The 25,162-nt window shown below is 42.2% G+C and overlaps 1 protein-coding gene across 9 annotated transcripts in view; it reads right to left on the bottom strand.

Moving 5' to 3' along the window:
* The window catches only part of SASH1 (SAM and SH3 domain containing 1), a 220,390-nt gene that overhangs the window by 35,705 nt on the left and 159,523 nt on the right, over positions 1–25,162 (bottom strand). Inside the window, exon 1 of one of the 9 annotated variants that reach the window (XM_059700641.1) lies at positions 4,802–4,969. The exons of 7 other annotated variants lie outside the window; for them this stretch is intronic. In XM_059700641.1, coding sequence (XP_059556624.1) covers positions 4,802–4,813 — 12 coding nt within the window. In that variant the 5' untranslated portion in view covers positions 4,814–4,969. Of the gene's footprint in view, positions 1–4,801; positions 4,970–25,162 lie in introns of those variants that run through there. One more of the 9 variants, XM_059700643.1, reaches the window with a different exon arrangement.

The raw sequence follows: 25,162 nt of genomic DNA, 5'->3' as shown, positions 1-25,162 counted from the left end.
AAAAATTTCTCTCCGCAGCAGTGACCCAGGCAAAAAACAATCCTTTCCTTGTGAACCAAATGAGGGTTTCGCTTCCAAGTCCGTTCCAACATTCAACACGCAGCTTCCTCTGTTTTATCTGTTCAAAATGTAAAAACCCCAAAAGACATCTCCAACGAAATGGGCTGCCGCGCGGCCCGGCTCAGCATTCCCGGGGCGCAGAGCCTGGCAGTGCGCAGGCGCGGCACACCCTGGGCAGCTGGTGCGACTCCAGCTGGTACTGCGCATCCTGGCAGCAGCTTTCTCTCCATTTCCTCAAGCCCATTCCCTGAAGGAGCAGGGAGAGGAATGCTTCCACTGAAATCCCGGACACAAACAAGCCACATCTCTGAGCACGGGTTCAATACGGAGACTTCCCCCCAAGAAATGCACTTATTAGTCGCGACTTTATGGATGATAAAATAGGTAACCAAGAGTGAGCACAGCACAATTCAAGAGGAAATGGGTAGAGATTATATGAATTGCTTGGGTATAAAAATGGTGCATGTCCTGAGTCTGCACATATTTCTGCAGCACTGCGGCTCTACGGCAGGGATCACTACAACCCAGTTCCTGGCCTCCTCCCTGGGGCTCCCAGCATGTACGTTCTCCCTGCACGACTCTAGGCAAATCATTCACCACTAAAGAATAATGATTACCACCCATCAATGACAAGTCATCGGACAGGGGTATTTCTCAGGCTTCCCTTCTGTGAAGAGTATCAATATCCATGGTCAATTTCCCTAAAATTCCTAGATAAAATGTTGCACACACACCTCAAAATTAAGGTTAACTAGTGGTTACCTGGTGATCAAGAACAGAAATTAGCCCTAGCCAGTTTGGCTCAGAGGATAGAGTGTGGGACTGCAGACTGAAGGGTCCTGGGTTCGATTCTGGTCAAGGGTACGTACCTCGGTTGCAGGCTCCTCCCTGGCCCGGCCCTAGTTGTGCAGGAGGCAATCAATCTATGTGTTTCTCTCACATCTATATTTCTCTCTGTCTCTCCCTCTCTCTTCCACTCTCTCTAAAAATCAATGGAAAAATATCCTCAGGTGAGGATTAACAATAAATAAATAAGTAAATAATAAAGCAAACATTAAAAAAATAGAAATTGCACCCCCAGGTGTTGGGGGGAGGAGGCTATATTGCATGCTGGTAATTAGGCTTACTGCATTTGGCCTAAAACTCAAAATGTAAGACAATTACAAGGAAATAAATATAGCCCCTACTCTATAATGATATTGTCTGGTTTTAATTTCATTTTACTTCACTGAATTGTTATGTACAATGAAACGGTTGCAGTGGTCAACCAGAGGAATGAGAACTTGGTCAACCCTCTTTCTGGGTAATTGGCACCTGAACAAAACCACAATGCATGGAATTACACGTAAACATGTAAAAACATTCTGCCTTCTGGATGTATCTCAAAAGCCAGGCAAATCTAATAGAAGAATAATCAACACTAGATTATAGAAAGTCTCTGTACATACCAACAGACAAACCTAGAATAGGTATGTATGTCTATAACCCTCACATTAAAAAATTCTGAAAGTGAAATAAGCATAGGTTGTTTATAATCAAGATATAGAAGGCTACATTAGAGGATAAAAATCACTGATGTATTATATATACCTCACACCTAGCTTGGGGTTGCTGGTGAGTGGTGGTGGTGATGGTGTGTGTGTGTGTGTGTGTGTGTGTGTGTGTGTAAGGGATAGCGGAAGTAAAAAGAGAAATGGAATACAGAAAGAACACAAAAACCTTCAGTCCACAAAGACACAAATCTTAAATAGGAAACAAGCCATCAGAGGGAACTTTTCTGGGAGAAATAAAAAAAAGTGAAACCAGGACAACAGATTTAAAGGCAAAGACACTCCCCCTCCTCTCTGCTCCTCTAGTCCCAATTTCCTCTGCCCAGATTCACTGTGGTGAAAAATAACATATTCCAGGTACTTATTTAATTGCTTTCACATGGCCCATCAACTTTTAAGAAACAGAAGCTCCTTAGAACTTTGAACTAATGGTTATTTTTCTTTAAAAAATGAGTATTTTGGAAGTGTTTGCCTCTGACAAAACATAAATCACAGCAACCAATAACTTTCTTTTTTCCTAAATATATTTTTATTGATTTCAGAGAGGAAGGGAAAGAGAGAGACAGAAACATCAATGATGAGAGAGAATCATTGATTGGCTGCCTCCTGCACGCCCCCACTAGGGATCAAGCCTGCAACCTGGGCATGTGCCCTTGACTGGAATCGAACCCAAGCCCTTCTGTCCGCAGGCTGATGCTCTATCCACCAAGTAAAACTGGCCAGGGCACTGATAACTTTCTTTGCATTGCCATGTTTTTAATACTAGACAAGGTAGATGCAACACAATTTGTATGAAGAAAAATGTGAAATAAAACCACATATATATATACAGAGTAAAGTCTATATATATTTCTTCTTTAAAATAGAGAAATCTCTTAAGTAGCCTAGAAGTTACTGAAGTGGACAATGAATCCCAACAATGTTTTTTATTGAGGTGTTGACTTCTCACTTCCTCCAGAGTCCAGAGGAAAAACAATTGTGAAATATTTGCCTTTAAAAAGTTCTCTCCAGCTGTTTTAACATAAAGACTGTAAAAGGCATGCATTTGTTTTAAACTTAAATTTCTTTTAAGCTTAAATTCCTCATTTCATGTCTCTCCTTTTACATAAGCAATGTGTCACTTCCCAAATGCTGTAAATAATATATTGTGTCTTTTTATTCAGAAAATATACCCAGATATGGGGGTGTGAGAATTTACAATTTTTAAAAATATATATTTTTATTAATTCCAGAGAAGGAGGGAGAGGGAGAGAGAGAAATAGCATCAATGATGTGAGAGAATCATTGATGGGCTGCCCCCCACCGCGTGCCCCTCACTGGGGATCGAGCCCGGCATCCAGGCCACGTGCCTCTGATGGGAATCGAACCCGGGACTCTTCAGTCTGCAGGCTGACGCTCTATCCACTGAGCCAAACTGGCTGGGGCTACAATTTTTTTTTTTAAATTAAGAAATCTTCCCACCGGGAGGAACTTAGTAGAAGATGAAGAAAATCTGCACTGTATACGAATGATTGATTCCAAAATAAATTCAAAACTATTATAAGACAAGTTTTAAATAAACTACAGTCAAAAAAATGTATATATTTTATATACATTCAAACACGAGATGGTCTCTCCTCCCCTTCCCTGTCCTGCCCCAGGACAGAGTAATAAAATAAACTTTAATTTGCTCATCTTCTAAATGAGAAGGTGAAAACTCAATCATCTGCATAAAACCCCCCACCTCTAATCCTTTAGTAGAAAACGGCAATTAATGTATCCCACCAAAGGATGTGGAAAAGTGGATTTACAATATTATGAATACAAACATTTGATTTCCAGCCTCTGTATTGCAGATTTTTCCAACAGAAAGCCCATAGGGCTTAATGTTTAATTACTTTGGCTAATGCTATATGTAGTAATTCTGTGGTGAATGCTTAAGTGTTTCATTTCTGGTTTCCATGGCAACATTACATCAGATTGCAGACAGCTGGCTCCACAGTTTTAAACCATAACAAAGTGACCAAGCCAAAGCACAAAACTATAGCTGCTTTAAAGAGATAGTACACCACTGACTGCCAGGGTGCTGAATGAGGAACCTAGGGGGCCCTTTGGCTTGCAAAGGTGGGTGGAGCCTCCTTCCCTCTCAGCTCCTTTTGGAACATGTGCGTCCTTGACACATCTGCAATGTTCTAATAGGAAAGACATGGAGCCAGCGTGGAGGACTTTTATAACACAGCTACATTCTAAATGATCGGAAAAAAAGGAACACGATTAACAGCATCTGTTGATACAAATATTTGTGTAGTGGCGCAAACTCACAGTGTCCCCTCGCTGTTCAGTGTAAGCCTGTCACTGCAGGTTGGTAAACAGATCCTTCACTGAACCCTGTAACTACAATTCCTGCAACTCTGACGAGACAAACACATGCTTTCCGAAAGCTGCATGGCACAGTGGTGCAGGCACAGGCGTTGTGGACTGTCATACAGGTTAACGGGACCTTGCAAGGAGCAACCAGAACCCTCTGGGGATAGCTTGAGACCACACTGAGCACAGGATTCCCACTGAGCCTTCTGAAGAAACACTCAGCTCACTTCTCCAGCTCCAAACACCCCTTGCAGAGTCTCAATTAACAGCCACACTAAGTCGACTTATCTCCCCCAGAGGTAGCACATACCACTATAAGATACGTAAGCATTTCTGAAAAGTCTTCCGCAATTGGAAATGTATTCGCCTGTGAAAGTCACACAACCATGTCTGGTTAACCCAGCGCGCAAGCAGACACGGACGCTGCAGCTTCCGAGGTCCGCTGGCATTAACCTTCAAAGTTAAGAGAAGGAAGCCGATCGGATGCAGCTTTAGGAAAAGCAACTGCAAGGCTGTCTGAAGGCGTCCTCCCGCTGAAAGCCTCCACAACTGACAACTGAGTTCCCACCGCTGGGCACTCCATCCCCCGCATTCTCACTGAGTTCTCAACATAATATTCACTTTTCTCCTGCAAAAGCGATGCCTTGTGATTGGGTGAGCAGGCTAGGAGAGAATGCTCGGAGTTAGAAGGTAGGGACGTAAACAAGGGGAGAAGAACAAATCTAGAGGACTTGGAAGCGAAAAAAGCATCAAAGCAGGAATAATCCAAGAGCAATCCAGGGCTTTCCCTTGAATTGACAGAAAGCACATTTCCCTTCTGCATGAAACACACCCAGAGAACTTACCGGCTTCGGCATTGAGCAGGCTGAAAGGGTAATTTGGAGCACGTCCGGCACCCCCACCCCCTCCCCACTGTGAGAACGTCTTCACTCTCCTTCCCTCAACTCTGATCTCAAAGTGAGGATTAGGCAACTCTGGAACATGCTCCTCTGGAGTTACATGATCAGACAGGCTCCACCGGCACAGTTTAGGATCCGAAAGGGGAAAAAAGCGAGGACACTGGATTCAATTAGCTGCCTTCTGCTTGCGGAGTGCCCAGTTCCTCGCTAACTGCATAACTTGTAAGAAAGGCATAAGTCATCGGCTCTAAGCAAATCTTCTATTCACCACAAGGAAAAAAGGGAGTGTTGTACGTGGCAAACAATCCCTGTTTTCACTGACGAAGGCTCCCTGACCTCCCGCTGGCCTCCAGTTCCTTAATTACTGTCTATGGAATTCCAGAGACAGAAAAAAAGAACGCGAGGAGCTGAGCAAATCCGGACAAGGACCAACCCGCACAAGTGGCTGGGCTGAGAAAAGATCTCTTTCGCAGATATTCTTTTAAACAGCCCGAGAGAAGTAGTCTCGATTGAAAATAGACACCGTCCAATGGCTATTTTTGAAATTACTGAATTAAAACTTATGATTTTGGTTTTCTTCTAGAGTTGCCGCTTTCTCACTCCTTTTTCTATTTTAACCACGGGTGTCCATGTAGGACGGTTTCCCCTCCACGGTCACTGCCTTACCAGATTGTCCTGACAATCCTCTCAGAGCAGCCAAGTTCTCGTTTTCTAGAAATGGGAGCAATAGGATCATTGAATTTTCTCAGGCGGACTGGGGAGCAACGAGCACATGCTGTCAATTAAGCAGAACACCGCCATCTAAGCAAACAGGACTGAGGACCCCTGTGAAGTTTCCATGTCATGGGCTGCCAGGCGTGTCTGTATTTTCAGGGTTTAAGTCATTCACTTGGGAAAGCCGTACATGCCCACTGCACAGCATGAGCTGCCCACTCCCGGGTGCCTCTCCCATTGTGTGGGTCTTTCCTTAGGTATTATGTAAAGTTCCCTCTCTTGGAAGAACATTACACAACACAAATACACTCAGGTTTCCCATGAGGAGATCCCAGGCTGTGCCACTGACTGCCTGAGGTCACCCCCTTTTCCTGGGCACCTTTCCTGCTCATTCCTTAGGGTCCCTGTGGCATCGCTCACTCTTCAGCAAGAATCCCCCAATTTTCTGCCCCAGAAATTTTCCCTCCTACCCCTTATGGGATTTCCTATCACTTCTCCCCACAACAGCTCCCCACACCTTCCCTATTCTGCCGAGTTCCCCATTTCACAAATCCGCTCTGCTTTCACATAAGCCACCTTCCCATTGCCCTGTGAGGGCCCACATGTGCCACCAAGTGTGGCAGGTGCTTTCTTGACGTGTTCTTCCAACATCCGTCCACACCAAATGCTCCCAATTCCCAGGCACCATGCCAAGTATTTAGATGCACGCTCTCATTTCACAGATGTAAATGGCGGAGGCAGAATCCAAGACTTCATGGGTTTGCTCCTACACCTCCCACCTCTACGAGGGCTTTCTTCACCCAAGCCTGACAACCACACTGCACGCAACATTATGCTTCAAATTCCTTAACACGGTCAGCAGAAGTCCTTGGTTGAATTTGCTACTTGAAGAAAACTAAGAAAATGCGGATGCCCCCATGAGAGTGGGGTAAAGAGAAGATGGAAGCCCAAAGTCTTTGGAGCTGGAACAACCTGGGCTTAATTTGTAAGTTCTCCAGCCAATCACGTCACTTCTATGGGTCTTGGTATCCCTCCATGTAAATGTAGTCAAATAACAGTTACCTTAGTGTGTTGTTTGAAAACTTGCCTATGTATGATCGACAACTAGAACTCAGTGAGTGCTTGCTGTCTGTTTCTGATTAGAACTCAAACAAGACCAGTTTCAATGCTTACAAATTGCTGTTTTAGGTGCTGAGTAAATAGCAAAGGCAAAGAAAACATGTGAAAGCTAGTGATATGGCCAACATTTGAGGTTGGGTCTGAAAGGTAGATTCTGAGCAGACTTAGGAACTAGAGTCTGGCCCCTTATGCCACTGGTGAACAGCACATGCCTTGGACGTGTTTCTTAACTTCTCTCCTTTTCAAATAGGCAGAGAGAAACGTCCTGCATTCCTGAGAAGATGAAAGATGACCTTTAAGGTAAGTACTGGAGCCTGGTAGGTAGCGAAACCTCTATCAGTGTGAGATCTACAGGAAGCTGGGCAGTAACTGAGCCAGGCTCTGTGAGGAAAGTGGAGGGAAGAACCCCTAGAAGCCAACTCCTACCAAACACCCCTTTTTAACCATCATGTGGGCACCCAACACAGGCTTGTCTTTCAGAAGATGAGAAGGTCCACAGGGACAGAGAGCATGCCTGTCCCCCTCCTGGCATTTACAGTGCCCGTGAAGGCCTCACCGCATGGGCCCTCACTGCATATGTGCGTCATAATATGGAATGAGGAGGTTTAAACTCTCCGGTCCCGTAGCTCCCAGCCCTTGCTGTGCATCAGAATATACTATGGGATATTTGAAGGACTAGGCTTGGCCAGACCTCTCTGGAAAGCTTCTTGGTGGAGGGAAGGTGGATACAGCAGGGACAAAATTCCTGATGAGAGGGTATGGCTGGTCTTATTAATTGGATGGCGGACTTGAGCTTACCTAGCACACAGTAGGTGTGCAAATTTGCTGAGGACAGACTTAACTCCTACTGTTCATTGTTCATTAGTTCCTCAGGACAAAAGTCCAAAGGACTTATCATGAAACATGACTCTGCATGGTCAGAGCCCTACCCTTTTTTCCAGGAACTCTACTATGCAGATACTATGTGGAAAGGGCCTGTTATTGCTCCTGGTTCTTATCCTCTGACCATCTCAAATACCTACGCTCTCACATGCCTGTGTACCTTTGTGCTTGCACGTTTCCTTTTTGGAAATATCTCTGACCACCCCATCCACTTCCCGAGCTTCTACTCATCCTTTAAGATTCAGTCCCACATGCCACCACCTCTGGAAAGCCTTCCTGGCCTTCCTCCTCATTTTCCTTAGGCTGTGTGGTTGTACAACAATCTACACAGGCTTCAACATAGGACTTAGAGCAAAATATACTTAGCCCTCCACTAAACTTCTTGAGGGCAATGAGCAGTGTCATATTCATTTCTATATCTGTATTTTAGTAAGATTTGTTTATATTTCATTGCACACGATATGTATTTAATTATAGGCAATTTGAAAAATGCAGAAACACAAAACAGAGAATGAGAAATCACTCATCCCCTTGCTTAAATAGAAAAAGTACTAATATTTTAGGTTTATGCCCACCCACCTGTTTTACACACACACACACACACACACACACACACACACACTACACTCTTGTTTTTCTATACTTTGTTTTGCTTTTACAAAAAACAATGACCTCACGTTCTTTAGCTGTTCCACCTCCCAAGGTCACTATCAGGGTCTCCAAAGCCTCCCTCACATAAAAACACAGTGTAAATAGAAATAAACTGCTTATAATTGTGACCTTCTGGGCCAGTGTGACTCAAAGGGTTTTCTTTAGAGAAACCCTGAAGCTCTCAATAAATACTGTTCAAACTGTTTTATAACCTGCATTTTAGAACTTTGAACATTTTCCTATGTCAACAAATATTCAACAATAAAATACATTAATAATTCAATAGTAGTCACAAAAGTATCCCATAATTTAAACAATACCCCCACCACTGGATATTTGCATGTTTCTAATATTTCAATATTATAAACAATGCTCTGATGAACAATATACAGTAAATTTTCTAAGACATCTAACATCCTTTTTATAGAACAGATGGTTAGATTATAGTATTGATGGGTAAGTGAATGGGTATTATCTTTAGGTCTTTTTTTAATATTTTTTCATTGCTTTCAGAGGGATGGGAACATCAATGATGAGAGAGAATCACTGATTGGCTGCCTCCTGCACACCCCCCATTGGGGATGAGCCTGCAACCTGGGCATGTGCCCTGACGGGGAATCAAACTTTGACCTCCTCTTTCATAGGTCGACACTCAACCACTGAGCCCTTTTGATACACATTAACAATCTGCTCAGAAAAAGCATTGTATTGTTTTTTAAATGTCAGAGTAGTATTAAAAGAGCGACTATTTCCCCCACACAATTGCCAACACTGAACATTACAGTATTCTTTTCCACTAAGATAAGTAAAAATAGTATCTGTCTGTGCTAATATTTCCTAATTGAAACGAATGAATGAATGAATGAATGAATGAATGCAGTGAATCAAGAATGCGGCATAGAAATATGTGTAAGTTAGCTTTATATGAACTTACAAAGTTTTTACTCTGGGATGAGAGCCCAAGAGAAATTCAGAAATATGATTCATATAAGTCAACTGTGATACATGCATGAGAGGATCAAAGAGATACGGGGACTGGGAATGTGGAAGCGTTCACCTTTGGCTGGGAAATACAGATGCTTCGGTGAGGGGAAGGACACTTGCCATAGGTGGGGGCACTCCCTTGTTCCCATGTGAGCGTAGGTGCCCAGCCTTTAGGTGGCCCTGTGGCCCCACGCCTTTCTCCCCCCGGCCTGTGATGCCCATGCATCTGCACAAAGGAGAGTTGGTGATGCTGTTGCCTGACAAACAGCACGTGACAGCAATCAACAACAGCTCTAGGCGCTTCTTCTCCAAACTGGGTTTCATAATCTCGCCAACATGTCTAATCCCCTTCCACTAGGCCAAGAAGTGATGCATTCAAGGTCACTCCCTACCTTGGGGCAACATCCTGGCTCCGAGGAGGCATGTATGTTTAAGATCAGCCCCTCTGTCACCAGTGGCTGTGGCAGGGGCCTCCCAGTCACAGCCATCCGGTTAATGTGATTCCTCGTGTTTATAAAATAATTCGTCTCGCTCTTTAAAGAAGCCAGAATCACTTTAAAAAGTGTTTATGAGTTGTCCGAGTAATAAAATATGAAACACATTGCGGGGATTTTTTTACTTATTTCACAAAGGATTAAGGGAAGGACTCATCTGTTTAGTGAGAAATATTTTGCTCATTAGCTGGTGACATCATTGCCCTCTGAAATGAGAAGATTTTTGTCAGCATATGGGGAAAAGAAATGAGATTCCATTCTTCTCCCAGAGGTGCAGTGTAACACTGAAATAATTTTTCTGGCAGTTTCAAAATTAACTAGTTGTCACCAGATCTGAAGGAAGGGGGGGGGGGGCGAAAGAGGAGAAAATTATATGATACTTTTATTTGTAAAAAATATGGGAGAATCTGAGGTAATAATACCATCCCCCAGGAGGCAAAGAGTTTTCAGCACTTAATTCACTTAAGAAACTGTTTTAAAAAAAATTCTAAAAGCAAAGGAGCAGCAAATAAAAGCTACCTTCCACAATAACCTCTACTCTATTTCTTAAACTCATGAATGGTTTTTAATCACCCCCAAATAATGTTGTAACTTTCCCCATGAGGAGAAGAAAGATTACATAAGACTTCAGGAGCCCTACAGCCAACCAAGTGTAGAGAAACTCAGAATGCAGGTAAGCCCCCACCACAATCCTGCAAGTTATCTTGGGGCAGAGCAAATGTCTTTCCTTCTCCTTAAAGGGGCGTGGGGAGGAGGAGGGAAGTGGAGGAAAGAGAATGGACTTTCTCCTCGCTGGGTAAATCTTTGGAAGATTTCTCTGCTTGAGATTATGTCACCCTGTCCAGAGGTCAGAGAACCCAGCTGTTCATATAAAAGGTGAGTTAAGGTAACAAAGAAGTGGGAAGGCAGTCAACAGCCCTGGAGGTGCCTCTGCTAAGAGGGGGGTTTAGTGTTACCTAAAGCAAATCTATTGTGTCAGACTCCAGCACAACAGCAAGCCCACTCATTCCCAAGGGCATTCGATTTTCACATAGTCCGTGCTATGGAAAAGGGATGATTCAGAAGGGGATTGCCAAGTAGGGCAATTACATAGGCGTTTGAGGCTCCAGTTGCTGGAGCTGATGCAAGTTTTCATCTCAGGAGCGGTAAGTCTCCTGTGGGATTGGGTGGTGTTCACAAAGTCACATTGCTTTTAAGACATCTCAGAATGACTGGTTTATGGATCAGGCAGGATGGCTTCTTGGACAGAACTGCCAAAGAGCCTTGCCTAGGCACACGACGTGTAGGAATATAGAGAACTGATGGAGCCACATGGTGGGAGGAAAGGTGCAGACACCAGTTCTTTCCTCCAATCAGAATGAGGTCACCAGATCAGCACAGTCATCTGTTGAAGGTGGAGGCAGGTGAGCCAATGTCCTTTCCTAGAGTCACAATCTATAACCTTAATGGAATTCTCCTTTGGTTTGTAGAGTAAATAATAAGCAAATTTACTTCAACTGAATTGCTTCAATAAGCAAATTTACTTCAAATTATCGAAATTTAGGCTGAATCCTTAGAAAAGGAATCAGAGTTAGAGAGGTTGTTTGCGGTTATCTAATGGGCAAAACTATCAGGTCTGTGATGACCGCTGAAAACTGAACTATACAATGTCCTTCACAATCAACTAATATATATATATTAGTGAAAGTATTCTACCAAGGGCCACCAAGCAAGGAAAAGAACTTAAGGGAATATAATAAACTTTAAAACTCCATGATCAAGGTAAGAAACAAATTTCTGAAGACCAGTGGAAAAGGCCCTCACTTTTCCGATAGCCAAATGGGTGGGTATCTTGAGAAATATTTCCTATAACCTCAACTCTGGAAAGAAGCACAAACTGTGTGGCCTTTTTTATATTTTTCAGTGAAAATGACTTCAGCAGAGTAATGAGTGAAGAGGGGGAAAGTCAATAGGATCAGCCTGATTGAAATAAAGTCTCTAGAAATTCACTGGGAACTGGAGAGATGAGTTAAGGCAGACTGGCTATGCCCCACCCGTTCCCCTATCCATGAACTAAGCAGCTTGAAACATAACACAGAACACTTAGCAAAATCTTAGGTGAGAGAAGGCAGTGCGCAGGTATCCCAAGGAGGAACTCTCCACCTCAGTGGGTTTCCTCCTTCCCTGCCCATTACATGAGGCTACAGCACTAACAGACATAAATGGACCACAAAATAAGGCCTTCCAATGTAGCTTGAAAGAAAGAAAAACAACCTATTGTCAGATAACATGGCAAAAGGTCAAAAGGTAGTCCTCAGTTTATCAGCACAGATAGAAAATTTGATCCAAGCCACCCAGGCATTAAAGGCATGACAACTATTCAAACAAACTAGAGCAAGGAGGAAAGAAAAAAAAGAGAGAGAGAAAACACAGAAAAATGTAAAGACCTTATCTTTTAATCCCATTTCTCTAGCACAAAAAATATATATAACTCAAGGAACAGGAAGAAATTCCTAATAGTTGTTTCACTCTATAAAATCTATATATAGAAAGCCTAAGCGACTGTCTGACTGTTTGACTGGTAGCTATGACATGCACTGACCACCAGGGGTCAGACACCCAATGCACAGGCATGGAAACATGAAACAGACTGATGAATCTCAGAGGGAAGGGGGAAAGGGGGGAGGGTGGGAAGAGATTAACCAAAGATCTTATATGCATACTAGAGCCCTAGTGCACCGATTCGTGCTCCAGTGGGGTCCCTTGGCCTGGCCTGTGGGGATCAGTCTGAAACCAGCTCTTTGACATCCCCTGAGGGGTCCCGGATTGCAAGAGGGCGAAGGCTGGGCCGAGGGACCTCACCAGTGCACAAATCTGTGCATCAGGCCTCTAGTAATTTAATAAAAAGATGAATTCAATGAAATGAGACCTCAGAGTTCAAGATAAAAAACATGAATATATATTTTAAAACTGCAGTCATAAGAAAATAGAGGGCCAAAAGAACCAATTACAGCCAATTTCAATTAAATTTATTAATAGGAATGAACAAAGAAGTCAAAATACTGGTATAGAGAAAAGCAGTATTATTTAAATCCATTTTCTCTTATGACACAAGTTATAAGATTTACCCAGCTTTTTTCTTAGGCCTTTGACCCTGCTGCTCCCTCTACCACAGGGGTGGGGAATGTCTGGCCCCCAGGCCCTATAAGGCTGGTGAAATCATTTGGTCTGGCCCTGCCAAGGCATTAGGGGTGAGTTAATTAAATGTTTGACCAAACATAGTAGGCTAATTCCTTAGTCGATAATTTTATATGGCCCGATATCCAATGGCCCTTGGCAGAAAAAAGGTTCCGCATCCTTGCTCTCCCTGACACATGTTCCTCCCAGGTCTCCTGGTGAACTCTTACTGGGTTTCAGCCACCTTCTCTGGGGAGGCTTCCACACTCCCCTCCCAGGGGCCTAATAGACTTTCTGTGTGTACCTATTGCACTACAAACTAGTAGATATATCCCAATTAAGGTCCCACTCACGCTACCCACTTGTATTCTCTTCTTCTTAAATACAAGCTCCCTGTGTATAGGGACTGGCATGTAGTAGGTACTAAATAAATGCAAAATGTATACGTAAAAGAATATTCAAGATGACATTCTTTCACCTACACTCTGGATCAAAGGTGCCAGGTAAGAAGTGTCCTGTTACAAACTAAGCAGGCAATGCTGTTAGCATCATACTAGTAATATAGTACAGTCAACATTAGGACATCAAAGGGTGTGGTCTGGTACAACAAGGAAAAGGGACAGAGAACAGAAGAAGGGGATATTTCTAAAGAAATTATCTTGTGAATAATGTGAATTCATATTTGGTTGTTAAAATATTGCTTTTCAAAGAATGGCATTGTCTGATGACTGACTCTAGTGATAGGAGTTTTGCTATAATGGGAAACTGTGGTGACTTAAAATTCAAATGGACCTAAAGGGATGGGCAGCCTGTGACTTTAATACCTTAGCTTAGGTTGGGGAAGCCCTCAGTCAGGATCCTACTCACGAACCCCCTAGGGCCTGGACATCTCTCCAAACCACCCGTTACCCAAGGTTTGTCATTACAGCAAAGGATTTAAGCAGGAATTAACATATGATGAATCAATAGCATTAATCAAGTGATCAAAATCCTCTCTTATCGCCAACCTCCCTGAGGTTACTCCTGAGATCAAAGTAAGAAACTGGCATTACAAATCTACATGCCAAACCTTAACTCAGATTACATTACAATCAAAATTTAAGATAAAACCAGCTAGCAGGGGAAATGTGGTATATCCTGTTTGCTATTCAGGTACTGGGTTGAACAAATGAAATTGCTGTGTTTATAGTTCAAAGGCTAGTATCTCCGGTTCCTAACGTGAGAAGCAACAAACCAGGCTGTATCAAACACTATCTTAAATTTAAAATTTTTCAAAAATAGCTACCCTCAGCCCAGCTGGTGTGGTTCAGTGGTTGAGTGTTGATCCATGAACCAGGAGGACACGGTTTGATTCCCACTCAGGGCACATGCCCAGGTTTCAGGCTCGATCCCCAGTGTAAGGCATGCAGGAGGCAGCGGATCCATGATTCTCATCACTGATGTCTCTCTCTCCCTCTCCCTTCCTTTCTCTGAAATCAACAATAACATACTTTAAAAAAACTGCTACGCTCAAGTCATTTTGTCATTATTTATCTTTATTCATGTGGCCCTTAGTATGTGGAAGAGGGTCTGCAGGCAACACCTTCAACTCCCTGTAATTGTGCAAACCAGGGAAGGTAACAGAGGTACCTGGTTAGCTTGCCAGGTGCAAAGAACCAAATTTCCAGTTATTTCTGGGGTCGCTTTGAGAGTGCCTTTCAACACAAGAGGACAGAAGCCTGCACCCACACCTTATGAGCGCTCTATGGCCCGAGATGAGTTCAGTACAATTAACTGCTTATGCTTACTAAACAGTACTCCTGAGGCCAAACACGCTTACTGAAATCATACCGGACTCGCCTCTAAGCCCGCTTACACAATACTACCTTCCGAAATAGAAAATAAACTGAGTACATGATTGGTAAAAGCATAACCAAGTAAACATGCACTATTTGCATTAAGCTTCTGACAAGTCCAGCCTCTCTGCTCAGTATAAGCATTGCTACCCTGTTAATGGTATGCACAAAAATAGCACTTTTACGGGAACTCAAGTATTTTAAGAATAACAGCTCATGGAAAGGTAGAATATCCTCACGGAACGTACTAGAATGCCGGGAGCCGGTCCATCCTTGCTGTTTCAAGGGACCTGGCATATATGGCATACGGTTCTTAATATGTTTGCTCACCTTCTTGGCGCTGTGTTTTAACCAAGGTCACCTCTCCGAGAAAGGTTGAATCCCCAGGTAGGGATTTTCCCCTGAAGTTAGGGAGGGAATAAAACCCCTCAACTAAGTGCCAGGCGGGTAATTAATCCCTTTAACTACGAACAATCATGCTTAAACTACATAATCTTTTCTCCCTGGAATGGATATAAGAAACGCCCTAACCTTTGTAATAGAGATTGATAGGATTGAATCAACTGGTATAAATACAGTTGTAACAAGACAGAAACACTCAGAACTTAGAACACAGAACTCATGAGACAGAATTCAGAAGACAGAACCTACACGGAGCCTGCAGACAGAGGAACTTCGCTGGCGAGAGAGCATGGCAGGGGATCCTGGACTGAACCTGACTGCGGAGATTGGCAGGAGAGCCTGACTAGAACCTGGTGACTGAACCTGGCTGGAGATCTGAAGCAGAACCTCTCTGGAGATCCAGACCAGAACTTGGCTGGAGATCCGGGCTAGAGATCCTGGCTAGGCTGCTGATCAACTGAATGCTGTTACTGAGTCTTTCCTTCTTCGCTGACTCCGTCCACACCTTTGGGGACCCCTGGACCTGCTGGGGTTGGACCCCGGCACTAGAAGCCGACCCTCCTTGATTACTTTGTGCCATTTCATCCTTGCAACACCTATATGGGATAGATATGCTTGCCCCTGTTTTCCAGGGGAGGAAACTGAGGCACAAAGAGATGAAGCAGGTTGCCCACAGATGCAGAGTTAATAATGGCAGAGCAAGGGTCTGAAGTCAACATCTGACTCCAGTCTGTGAGCTTAACCAGCTCCCTCGCCTGCCCACGCTGGCGAACGCCTGGTTTTCCCAAGACCAGAGCCTCCTTCTTGTCTAACTTTTTAAAATATGATGATCATAAGTACTCACAGCAAACACACGCCTCAAACTTTGGCCCTGGTCCCAGGGCGAAGGCTGGGGATGGGAGGGTGATGTGGGAAATGACAAGTCATCTAAGCAGTGCTTCTCAGTCAGCTTCTAGCTGGTGTGAACACACTTACTTTTCTCAAACACTTCTCTGTGCATATTGTTCCATGGAATGAAAGAGAATTTTATTTTACTATCACGTTAGTCTCAAAATAACTTTTATTAAAATTGAGAGCAATATTTCTTCCTGTACATTAGCCAAATTTTTTTTAAAAAAATTTTATGAAGTATCTATAAATGTCTGAATAATCATCCAAAGGCTTCAAGTATGCATTTAAAGACCAGGATCAACAAAAGTTACTTCTAACACAGTTACATTTAGGAAAATTTAGAAAAGTGTTGATTATTGGAGCCCAATGCAACAAAGCATGGTATAAAGAACTGCTGATATCCCAAGGCAAATTGTAAATGCCCTCAGGCAAATTATTGCTGAGCCATATTTCTCTTTCTCCTGGTCCTGTTACAGGTCAAATGATTAAAGCTCTTTCTCTGTTCAAGAAATAAAGAGCCAGCCCTGGCCAGTGTGGCTCAGTTAGTTCAGTGACATTCCATGCAACAAGAGGTCACAGGTTTAATTCCTAGTCCAGGCACATGCCCGGTTCTTGGGCTCGATTCCCAGTAGGGGGCATGGAGGAGGCATCCAATGGATGTTCCTATCTCTCTTTTCCTAAAATCAATACAAACCTATTTTTAAAAGTTATTTAAAAAAGAAGAAATAAAGAGCTGAAGAACACATCTAACCATCCTAAGTTTAGTCCTAGCTAATATCACCATCACAGCTTCAACAGCAGACCCATTTTCTAGCCCCTATCAAAACTGACCTTGCCAATCAGAAGCCTTTAAGCTAAAACCCATAGCGTAAGAATTAAGGGGGAAAATCCTGTAGCACCCTGACCAGTTTTGCTCAGTGCTTAGAGCATCGGCCTGCAGACAGGTTCGATTCCTGGTCAAGGGCACATTCCTTGGTTGCAAGTCCTCTCCCTGGCAAATGGGTGGCAACCAATCGATGTGTCTCTCTTCCCACCTCTACCCTCTCCTCCACTCTCTCTGGGGGGAAAAAAATCAATGGGACAAAATATCCTCGAGTGAGGATTTAAAAAAAAAAAAATCTCTACCAAAAGAGATATTTTTAAAAAGCCATTAAAGGCACAGTTTATTCAGAAATGTAAGTTATTTTTATGCTTGGAATTTACCCTCTCTTAAATGTTCTTACAAAACACAATAATATAAGAGCCTAAAAGTAGACAGATGGTCATCCGTTTTGTGCAGAAGCCTTTACTGAACCTATAATGCCAACTCTAATACTGTGGTATATGTTAATTTTCACATAAGTTATCCATTCAGTAACTATTCACTCAAAGTCAGCAAGAATATGAAAATCATGTATTTTTTCAATTGCTGAGAATATCTAATGGTGGAAGAAAAATTTGTATATTCACCATGTATTGTCATTCTTATGTTTTATTTTTTTTAATGTTTTTATTGATTTTAGGGAGAGAGGAAGGGAGAGGGTGAGATAGAAACATCGATGAAAGAGAAACATCAACATTGATCAGCTGCCTCCTGCACACCACCTGCTGGGGATCAAGCCAGCAACCCCACCATGTGCCCTGACCTGGAATGGAACTGGTGACCTCCTGGTGCATGGTTCAACACTCAACCAGTAAACCATACCAACTGGGCATTTTTAAAAGTCTTCTTTAGGAATTAGATGCCCCCCAATGGAGAAAGCTAATGATATTTCATTTATATTTTCTCTTAATATCTTTGAAATATAAAAATAAAACAAGATAGATTTTATTTTATGGACAATGTCTAGAAATTCACCCTGTAAAAGAAACATACTCAAAATAAACACATGAAGACTAGCCAATCTTTTCAACATCTTATTGGACCCAGAACATGTAACAAGGACACCTTGGATACATGGACGACCTTCAGAGGAATAGAGGGGCACTCCACTCTACTCCGCAAGGGGCACCCATGCACGAAGTGACTGAACCGTTAGCCTTTTCTTTGGCCATAACAGAAATTAAGCCATTCACTGTAAGAACTATCAGAAAAGTAACTTTGTGGGAGGTTCTCCTGGATTTCAGCCTGTTAGCTTTTGGGAAGCTCTAGGTTAGACGAAGGCTATGGCCACCTTTTCTACCAAAACATTGAACCTGAAATCTCTGGCTTAAAGACGATGGTAGCTAACAAGGCAGGTGAAATGTCTCCATAAGCCTGAGTAAAATGTCTGCTGGTAAGACACAAGTTTATGGTTCATAATTTTAGAAGGCTCCCAAAAGATTGAACAATCTTGCATTATGCCACCCAAAATATCTCATAATACGGGGATATTTTAGTGGAGACCTTGAAAGTCCTCAATCAAGGAAACACTTAAAATAGTACTTTGTAAAAGGAAGAAATGGCCACCTGGTGTTCTGTCTCTCTGTTACCCAAAACTTTAAACACAGTTCAATCCCCTTGCTCCCCTGTAGCTCAGGCCACGTTAGTGGCAAAGATATATTTAGAGTTGGAATGAAAGGCTCTAAAGAGATGCACACACGGACGTAAGGTATTATCATAACACCGCAGTTACGACATTAGTATAGGATTCTTCTCACAGATCTTTTCCAACTCTGCATTTCCCCAAATGTAAAAGTGATCAGTTATGAAATGATGACTGGCTTTACAAAATAACTCAGCTACAAAATATTTCACCGTGATTGCTTCATCCTACTAAAGAGCTCCAGACACAGAAATACAATTCCAACTTTTTCTGGAACATATTCTGGATAAAGCAAAACAACGGAATGGGACCAAAACAGATGTTTACCGTTGGCTTCTAACAGTTTTGGAGCTTTACTGGCCTTATTGTCACTTCAATTTTTTTCTTTATACATCACATGTTTTAGAAGATAATTTAAATAGCATCATGATCAAATAATTTACCATTTGACAGTTTCTCGTGTTTCTCCACTGCAAGCATTTTCATTACTATTTAAGCACCAGGTACAGGTCACCGACTCTTAAGTACCAATTTTATAGAAACATAAAAACTATGATTCACTAAAACTTACGCCTAGGGAAAAAAATAAACCCCAAAGATGGAGAGCATACTTTCTTTAAGCATTTTCTTAACCAGAAGGTAAACTGAACCTCCAGGCACGAAGTTGAAAGCTTAAAATGAGAAGTCTTATAACCTTTCCCCTGAAGGAGGCAAATGAAAACAAAATTTACCAAAATAAAACGGGGAAAAAAAATTAAAACAAACATTCAGATATTTAACAAGGAATTAAGGGCTCAACCAGAAACTCTTTTTTTTAACAACTCGAACACTCACGACAGAAGTTTATTATTAACGAAAAGCAGCAGAGAACTGATTCTCTTCTGGCAAAGAGAAAGCTATTTTTCACTTCCCTTGGTAACTATCTTTAGTACTTTACATTCTTGGAAACCAGAAATGTGACCATGGATGTATTGTGAAGCAACATGCAATTATCTAATGCCAGTTATGGGGGTGGGGAAGCCTATAAATCAATGCAAATGAAATCCTAAAGCAGGACAGACATCAATATAGGCATTGAGGTCTGGTGACAAAGGCCTTATGATCCCCGAAACTTCCATGGCCTGGGCATTCCAGGCTATGGCCAGTGGGCTATTTACATCTCAGTACAGAAAAGAATCGATAGAAAACTGAAAAACCCTGACTCTTGCACAAAAGATAATCAAAGCGCCTAACCCATGGCAGCCGTAGTAGGACACGGGGAATTATCTGAAATTAATTACTCTGTTATCCGACAAATCCAGAATAACTGGGAAGGAATATTTTGGATGGAGTTTCATTCGAGTTTCCACAAAAACACAGGACAGACTGAAGTCAGGGTAAGAGGGGTGATTTCAGTGAAGGATTTCAGTGAAGTTCAAGCGAACTTCAGTGCCAACCATGGGTGGCTGTAGTAATGAACAGCATGACTGTAAGTGACCATGAACAGGGTGACTGCAGAAAGTCAGCTAGCAAAATACACGGGGTCAATAATACAGTTTCAGAAAACTCTCTCCATTGCTGAATAGCCTGTCTTTTCTACATCCCTCAGCAGACAGGGAAATCATCCCCCAGAGCTTCTGGAAGATTGTGCTGAATTGGAGGGAGCATATGGTCTTCCTGGCCCTTTGTCCAACTAGGCTTGGCTGACTTTATCTTTGAGGCATCTATGAAGAAAGTTTGCTAAAAAAGCAATAGTGTAAGTGTGTCCATGGCATCTTGAGTCTCTGCAGGGGTGACTTTAACCCCCGCACTGCAGTGTATGTATGCCTGTTTCTGTCTCCTTCATTCCACCTTTGGAACCCGAATGTTGAGCACTATGCCTGGTACACAGCAAGCACTTCGTAGATATCCCCCAAACAAACAAAGAACTGCTCAAGGAATGAAATGTCCACCTTTTAAGAAGAACCCATTTATTCTGACAGTTTATACGAGGTGATGGTTCTGGTTCACCCTCTGAAAGAAGTCCAACAAACCAAGGGTTTAATTGCCAACATTTACAGGGAACTCATACAACTTAACAAAAGGAAGATAAACAACCCAATCAAAAAATGGGCAATGAACCTAAATAGATACTTCTCGAAAGAGGACATAAGGAAGGCCAAGAGACATATGGAAACATGCTCAAAGTCCCTAATCATCTGAGAGATGCAAATCAAAATGACAATGAGGTACCATCTTACACCTGTCTGAATGGCTATCATCAACAAATCAACAAATGACAAGTGCTGGCGAGGATGCAGAGAAACAGGAACCCTCGTGCACTGCTGGTGGGAATGCAGACTGGTGCAGCCACTGTGGAGAACAGTATGGAGTTTCCTCAAAAAACTAAAAATGGAACTCCCATTTGACCCAGTAATCCCACTTCTAGGAATATATCCCAAGAAACTAGAAACACCATTCAGAAAGGATATATGCACCCCTATGTTCATAGCAGCACAATTCACCATACCTAAGACTTGGAAACAGCCTAAGTGCCCATCAGCAGGTGAGTGCATTAAAAAGCTATAGTACATCTACACAATGGAATACTACGCTGTGGTAAAAGAAGGAATTGTTACCACTTGCAACGTCATGGATGGAACTGGAGAGTATTATGCTAAGCGAAATAAGCCAGTCAGAGAAAGATAAATATCACACGATCTCACTCATTTGTGGAATATAATTAATAACATACACTGATGAACAAAAACAGATCCAGAGACAGAGAAGCATCAATCAGACCGTCAAACCTCAGAGGGAAGGTAGGGGAGTGTGGGGGGAAGGGGGAGAGATCAACCAAAGGACTTGTATGTATGCATATAAGCCTAATCAATGGACACAGACAACAGGGGGGTGAGGGCATGAGTGGGTGAGGGGGACAATGGGGGGATAAGACACACATGTAATACCTTAATCAATAAAGAAAAAAAGAAGAATGTTTTCTTGCCCTAGCTGGTTTGGCTCAGTGGACAGAGCGTCAGCCTGCGGACTGAAGGGTCCCAAGTTCAATTCCGGCCAAGGGCACATGCCCAGGTTGTGGGCTCAATCCCCAGTAGGAGGCATGCAGGAGGCAGCCAATCAATGATTCTCTCTCATCATTGATGTTTCTATCTCTCTCTCTCTCCCTCTCCCTTCCTCTCTGAAATCAATAAAGGAATATATATATATATATATATATATATATAGATAGATAGATAGATAGATAGATAGATATATATATATATATATATATATATATATATATATATAGAATGCTTTCTTAAATCAATAAAGGAATATATATATATAAAGAATGCTTTCTTAGCACCTCACTCAAAGCTAGAGCACTCAAGTTATATTAACTGTTTTCTAAATGAGCCAAGCCTCTCGCCGTGCCGTCTCAGTGTGTGGGGTGTTAAGACAGTCCTGGTTCTCTGAATGGACAGTCTTCTCCCCCTCCCTTGACTCAGATGCCATTAATCAGGACAGTGCACAGTGAGTCTCACTAAAGGACCTACTGTGGACAACCGGGTCTTTGTGTTCTTCCCCGAGTTGGGTTTGGCTCACATCAGTCCTGAGTTACTGTGTTTATTCTTCATGATTCCTTAGGTTCATGAATTACATCTATAGTATGTTACATTTAGGAGTTGGGGATAAGAGACCCGAAAAGGCACACTGCAAACCACCGCCATGGTTCTTTTGATTACCTCATAGTCCCAGGACATGCTGCTGGCCAGCGCATAACACATTTATTATCATAAATGGCAACGTCTCAGTCTCCTTCACACGAGAGCAACCTAGGCAAGGCTTCCAAATTAATAATCTTTTGGGGATTTTTCTTAGCTGCAATGGAAATCTGGTGCTGGATTCTAGAAATCATGGAAAAGAAGGTAGCAGGGCAGTTCTATTTACTTCTGATAAGCCATCATTTGTTGCTTAGTTGCAAACAAAGGCAAAGACTGAGTGTGTAGTTGCAAAACATAAAACATGCTCCAAAGCAGCCAGGAAGCAAAAACATTCAAATACAACTTTGTTCCCTAAACATTTTTCAAACACACAACATGTGCTGGACACGAAGCTAGGCACTCACTAGAGACATAGTAGCACAGCATGCCTTTCTTGCCCAAGGAGCTCACAACGTCCGAGGGGGTAGGAATATGTAACAAAGAATTCTAGTACCCTAGTATAACTTCAGGCTTCATGTAAAGCTGGTTTTGCAAATGCACAGAATAGGAGGCAATCAACTCTACATGAGGAGGTTAAAAGAAGTTCCATAGGCAGTTTGGCTCCACTTTGCAGGATGCATAAATTTTCACCTGCAATTTGAAGGAATACATTTTAGGCCGAGGAAACTGCCTGAACGAAAACAGAAAGCGTGAAAATACAAGCTGCATTCAGTAACGCATGCAGGGTCCAATGTGGCTGGAGTGGAGACTACTGGGAGAGGAGGTGACAGGCGAGAGTGGAGAATTTGATTTAAAGCACGATCACATCCAAAAACTTTGGAATGTATAGGATAGAACCAGGAAACAGTCAGCCTTTTTAAAAACACAGGCTTGCAAGGAAAAAGGTATGTTGTTGAAATACGACTGGCTATGTGGATCACAGACAGAAGAAAGAGGCTGACTATGTGAAGGTAGAGTTGCTTCCAGATATTAAGAAACAGATGCCCTAACAAACAAAACTAGTCCATAACAGAAGACTTGCCAGTTTGATGATGGCACCATGAAATGCAGACTTGAAACATTGGAATTTTAATTCCTAAAATCCCTGTGGAACTTGTAGTTTAAGAAGCACTGTTTTGGTCACATTAAAACAGCATGAATAATAAGCCACAAAAATGAAAAATGAAAAGTAAAATTCTCGCCCTAGCTGATTTGGCCCAGTGGTCGGCAAACTGCGGCTCTCGAGCCACATACAGCTCTTTGGCCCCTTGAGTGCAGCTCTTCCTAAGCCTTAGGAGTACCCTAATTAAGTTAATAACAATGCACCTACCTATATAGTTTAAGTTTAAAAAAATTGGCTCTCAAAAGAAATTTCAATCGTTGTACTGTTGATATTTGGCTCTGTTGACTAATGAGTTTGCCGACCACTGGGCTAGGGTGCCGGCCTGCAGACTGAAGAGTCCCAGGTTCGATTCCGGTCAAAGGCACATGCCTGAGTTGTGGGCTCGATCCCCAGTGGGGGTTGTACAGGAGGCAGCCAATAAATGATTCTCTCTCATCATTGATGTTTCTCTCTCTCTCTACTTCTCCCTTCCTCTCTGAAATCAATAAAAAATTAAAATAAAAAATGGTTCAGGAAAACTGGATACCTACCTGCAAAAGGATGTAGCTGGACCCATATGTTACATCATATGTAAACATGAACAGAATACGGGTCAAAGAACTAAACTTCAAGAGCTAAAACTATAAAACTCTTAAATGAAAATATAGGAGAAAGCCTTCATGACCTTAAACTTGGCAATGATTTCTTGGATATGATACTAAAGTATAGGCAACAAAAGAAAAGTACAAATTAGACTATGAAAAGGCAACCCATAGAATGGAAGTAAATATTTACAAATCGTGTATCCAATAAGAGCTTAACACCCAGAATATACAAAGAACTGCTACAACTTAACAACCAACAACAAAATAAAACCCAATTCAAGAATGGACAAAGAACTTGAATAGACATTCCTCCAAGGATATACAAATGGCCAATAAACACGTAAAACAATAATCAACATCTTAGTCATTAGGGAAATGAAAATCAAAATGACAATGAGATACTAGTTCACATCCATTGGATGATTATTATCCAAAAATAGGGGAAGGGAGTAGATAAATTATAACTTTCACACATTACTGCCAGGAATGTAAAATGGCCTAGTCCTATGGAAAACAGTTTGGAGGTTCCTCAAAAGAGTTAAACACAGAACTACCTTCTGATTCAGAAATTCCAATGCTAGGTATATACCCAAAGGAATTGACAGCAGACTCAAACAGATACTTGCATACCAATGATCAGAGCAGCATTATTCACAACAGCCAAAAAGTGGAAACCTCCAAGTGTCTATCAACAGATGAATGGATAACCAAAATGCAGTTTTTATGTACAGCAGAATCAGTATTCCACTTAATCATCCACCAAAAGGAATGAAGTATATGCTGCAGCATAAATGAACCTTGCAAACATTGTGCTAAGTGAAATAAACCAGACCCAAAAGGTCAAATATATTATAATTTCACTTATATGAGGAACCTAGAATAGTCACATTCAGAGACTGAAAGTGGAATGGCGCTTCCCAGGGGCTGCGGGGAGAGGAGGAGAGGAAGTAATTATTTAATGGTTATGGGATTTCTATTTTAGGTGATGAACAAGCTCTGGAAGTGGACTGTGGTGCTGGTTGCACAGCAACACGAATACACGTAATGCTACTGAAACAAACACTTAAAAATGCGTATAATGGTAAGTTCTAAGTTATGTGTACGTTACTACAATTAGAAAAGAAAAACAGCAGGGATAGTCCAATTCTGACTAGATGAGTTTCCACTGGGTAAAGAACACTAGGTTAACATGTAGGAAGATCCACTCCTTTTCAGGTCCTGGTGGGAGTTAACTGCTGGAAGTCATTGCAAGGCTGAAATGCATAGGCCGTCCCTCTTCACTAGAGGTGGTCAGGATGCTCAAAGA

Source organism: Myotis daubentonii, chromosome 6, assembly GCF_963259705.1.
Source record: "Myotis daubentonii chromosome 6, mMyoDau2.1, whole genome shotgun sequence".
NCBI classification, from domain to species: Eukaryota; Metazoa; Chordata; class Mammalia; order Chiroptera; family Vespertilionidae; genus Myotis; species Myotis daubentonii.
The sequence above is the reverse complement of the archived record's forward strand: the minus strand, read 5'-3'. Positions and strand labels throughout refer to the sequence as shown.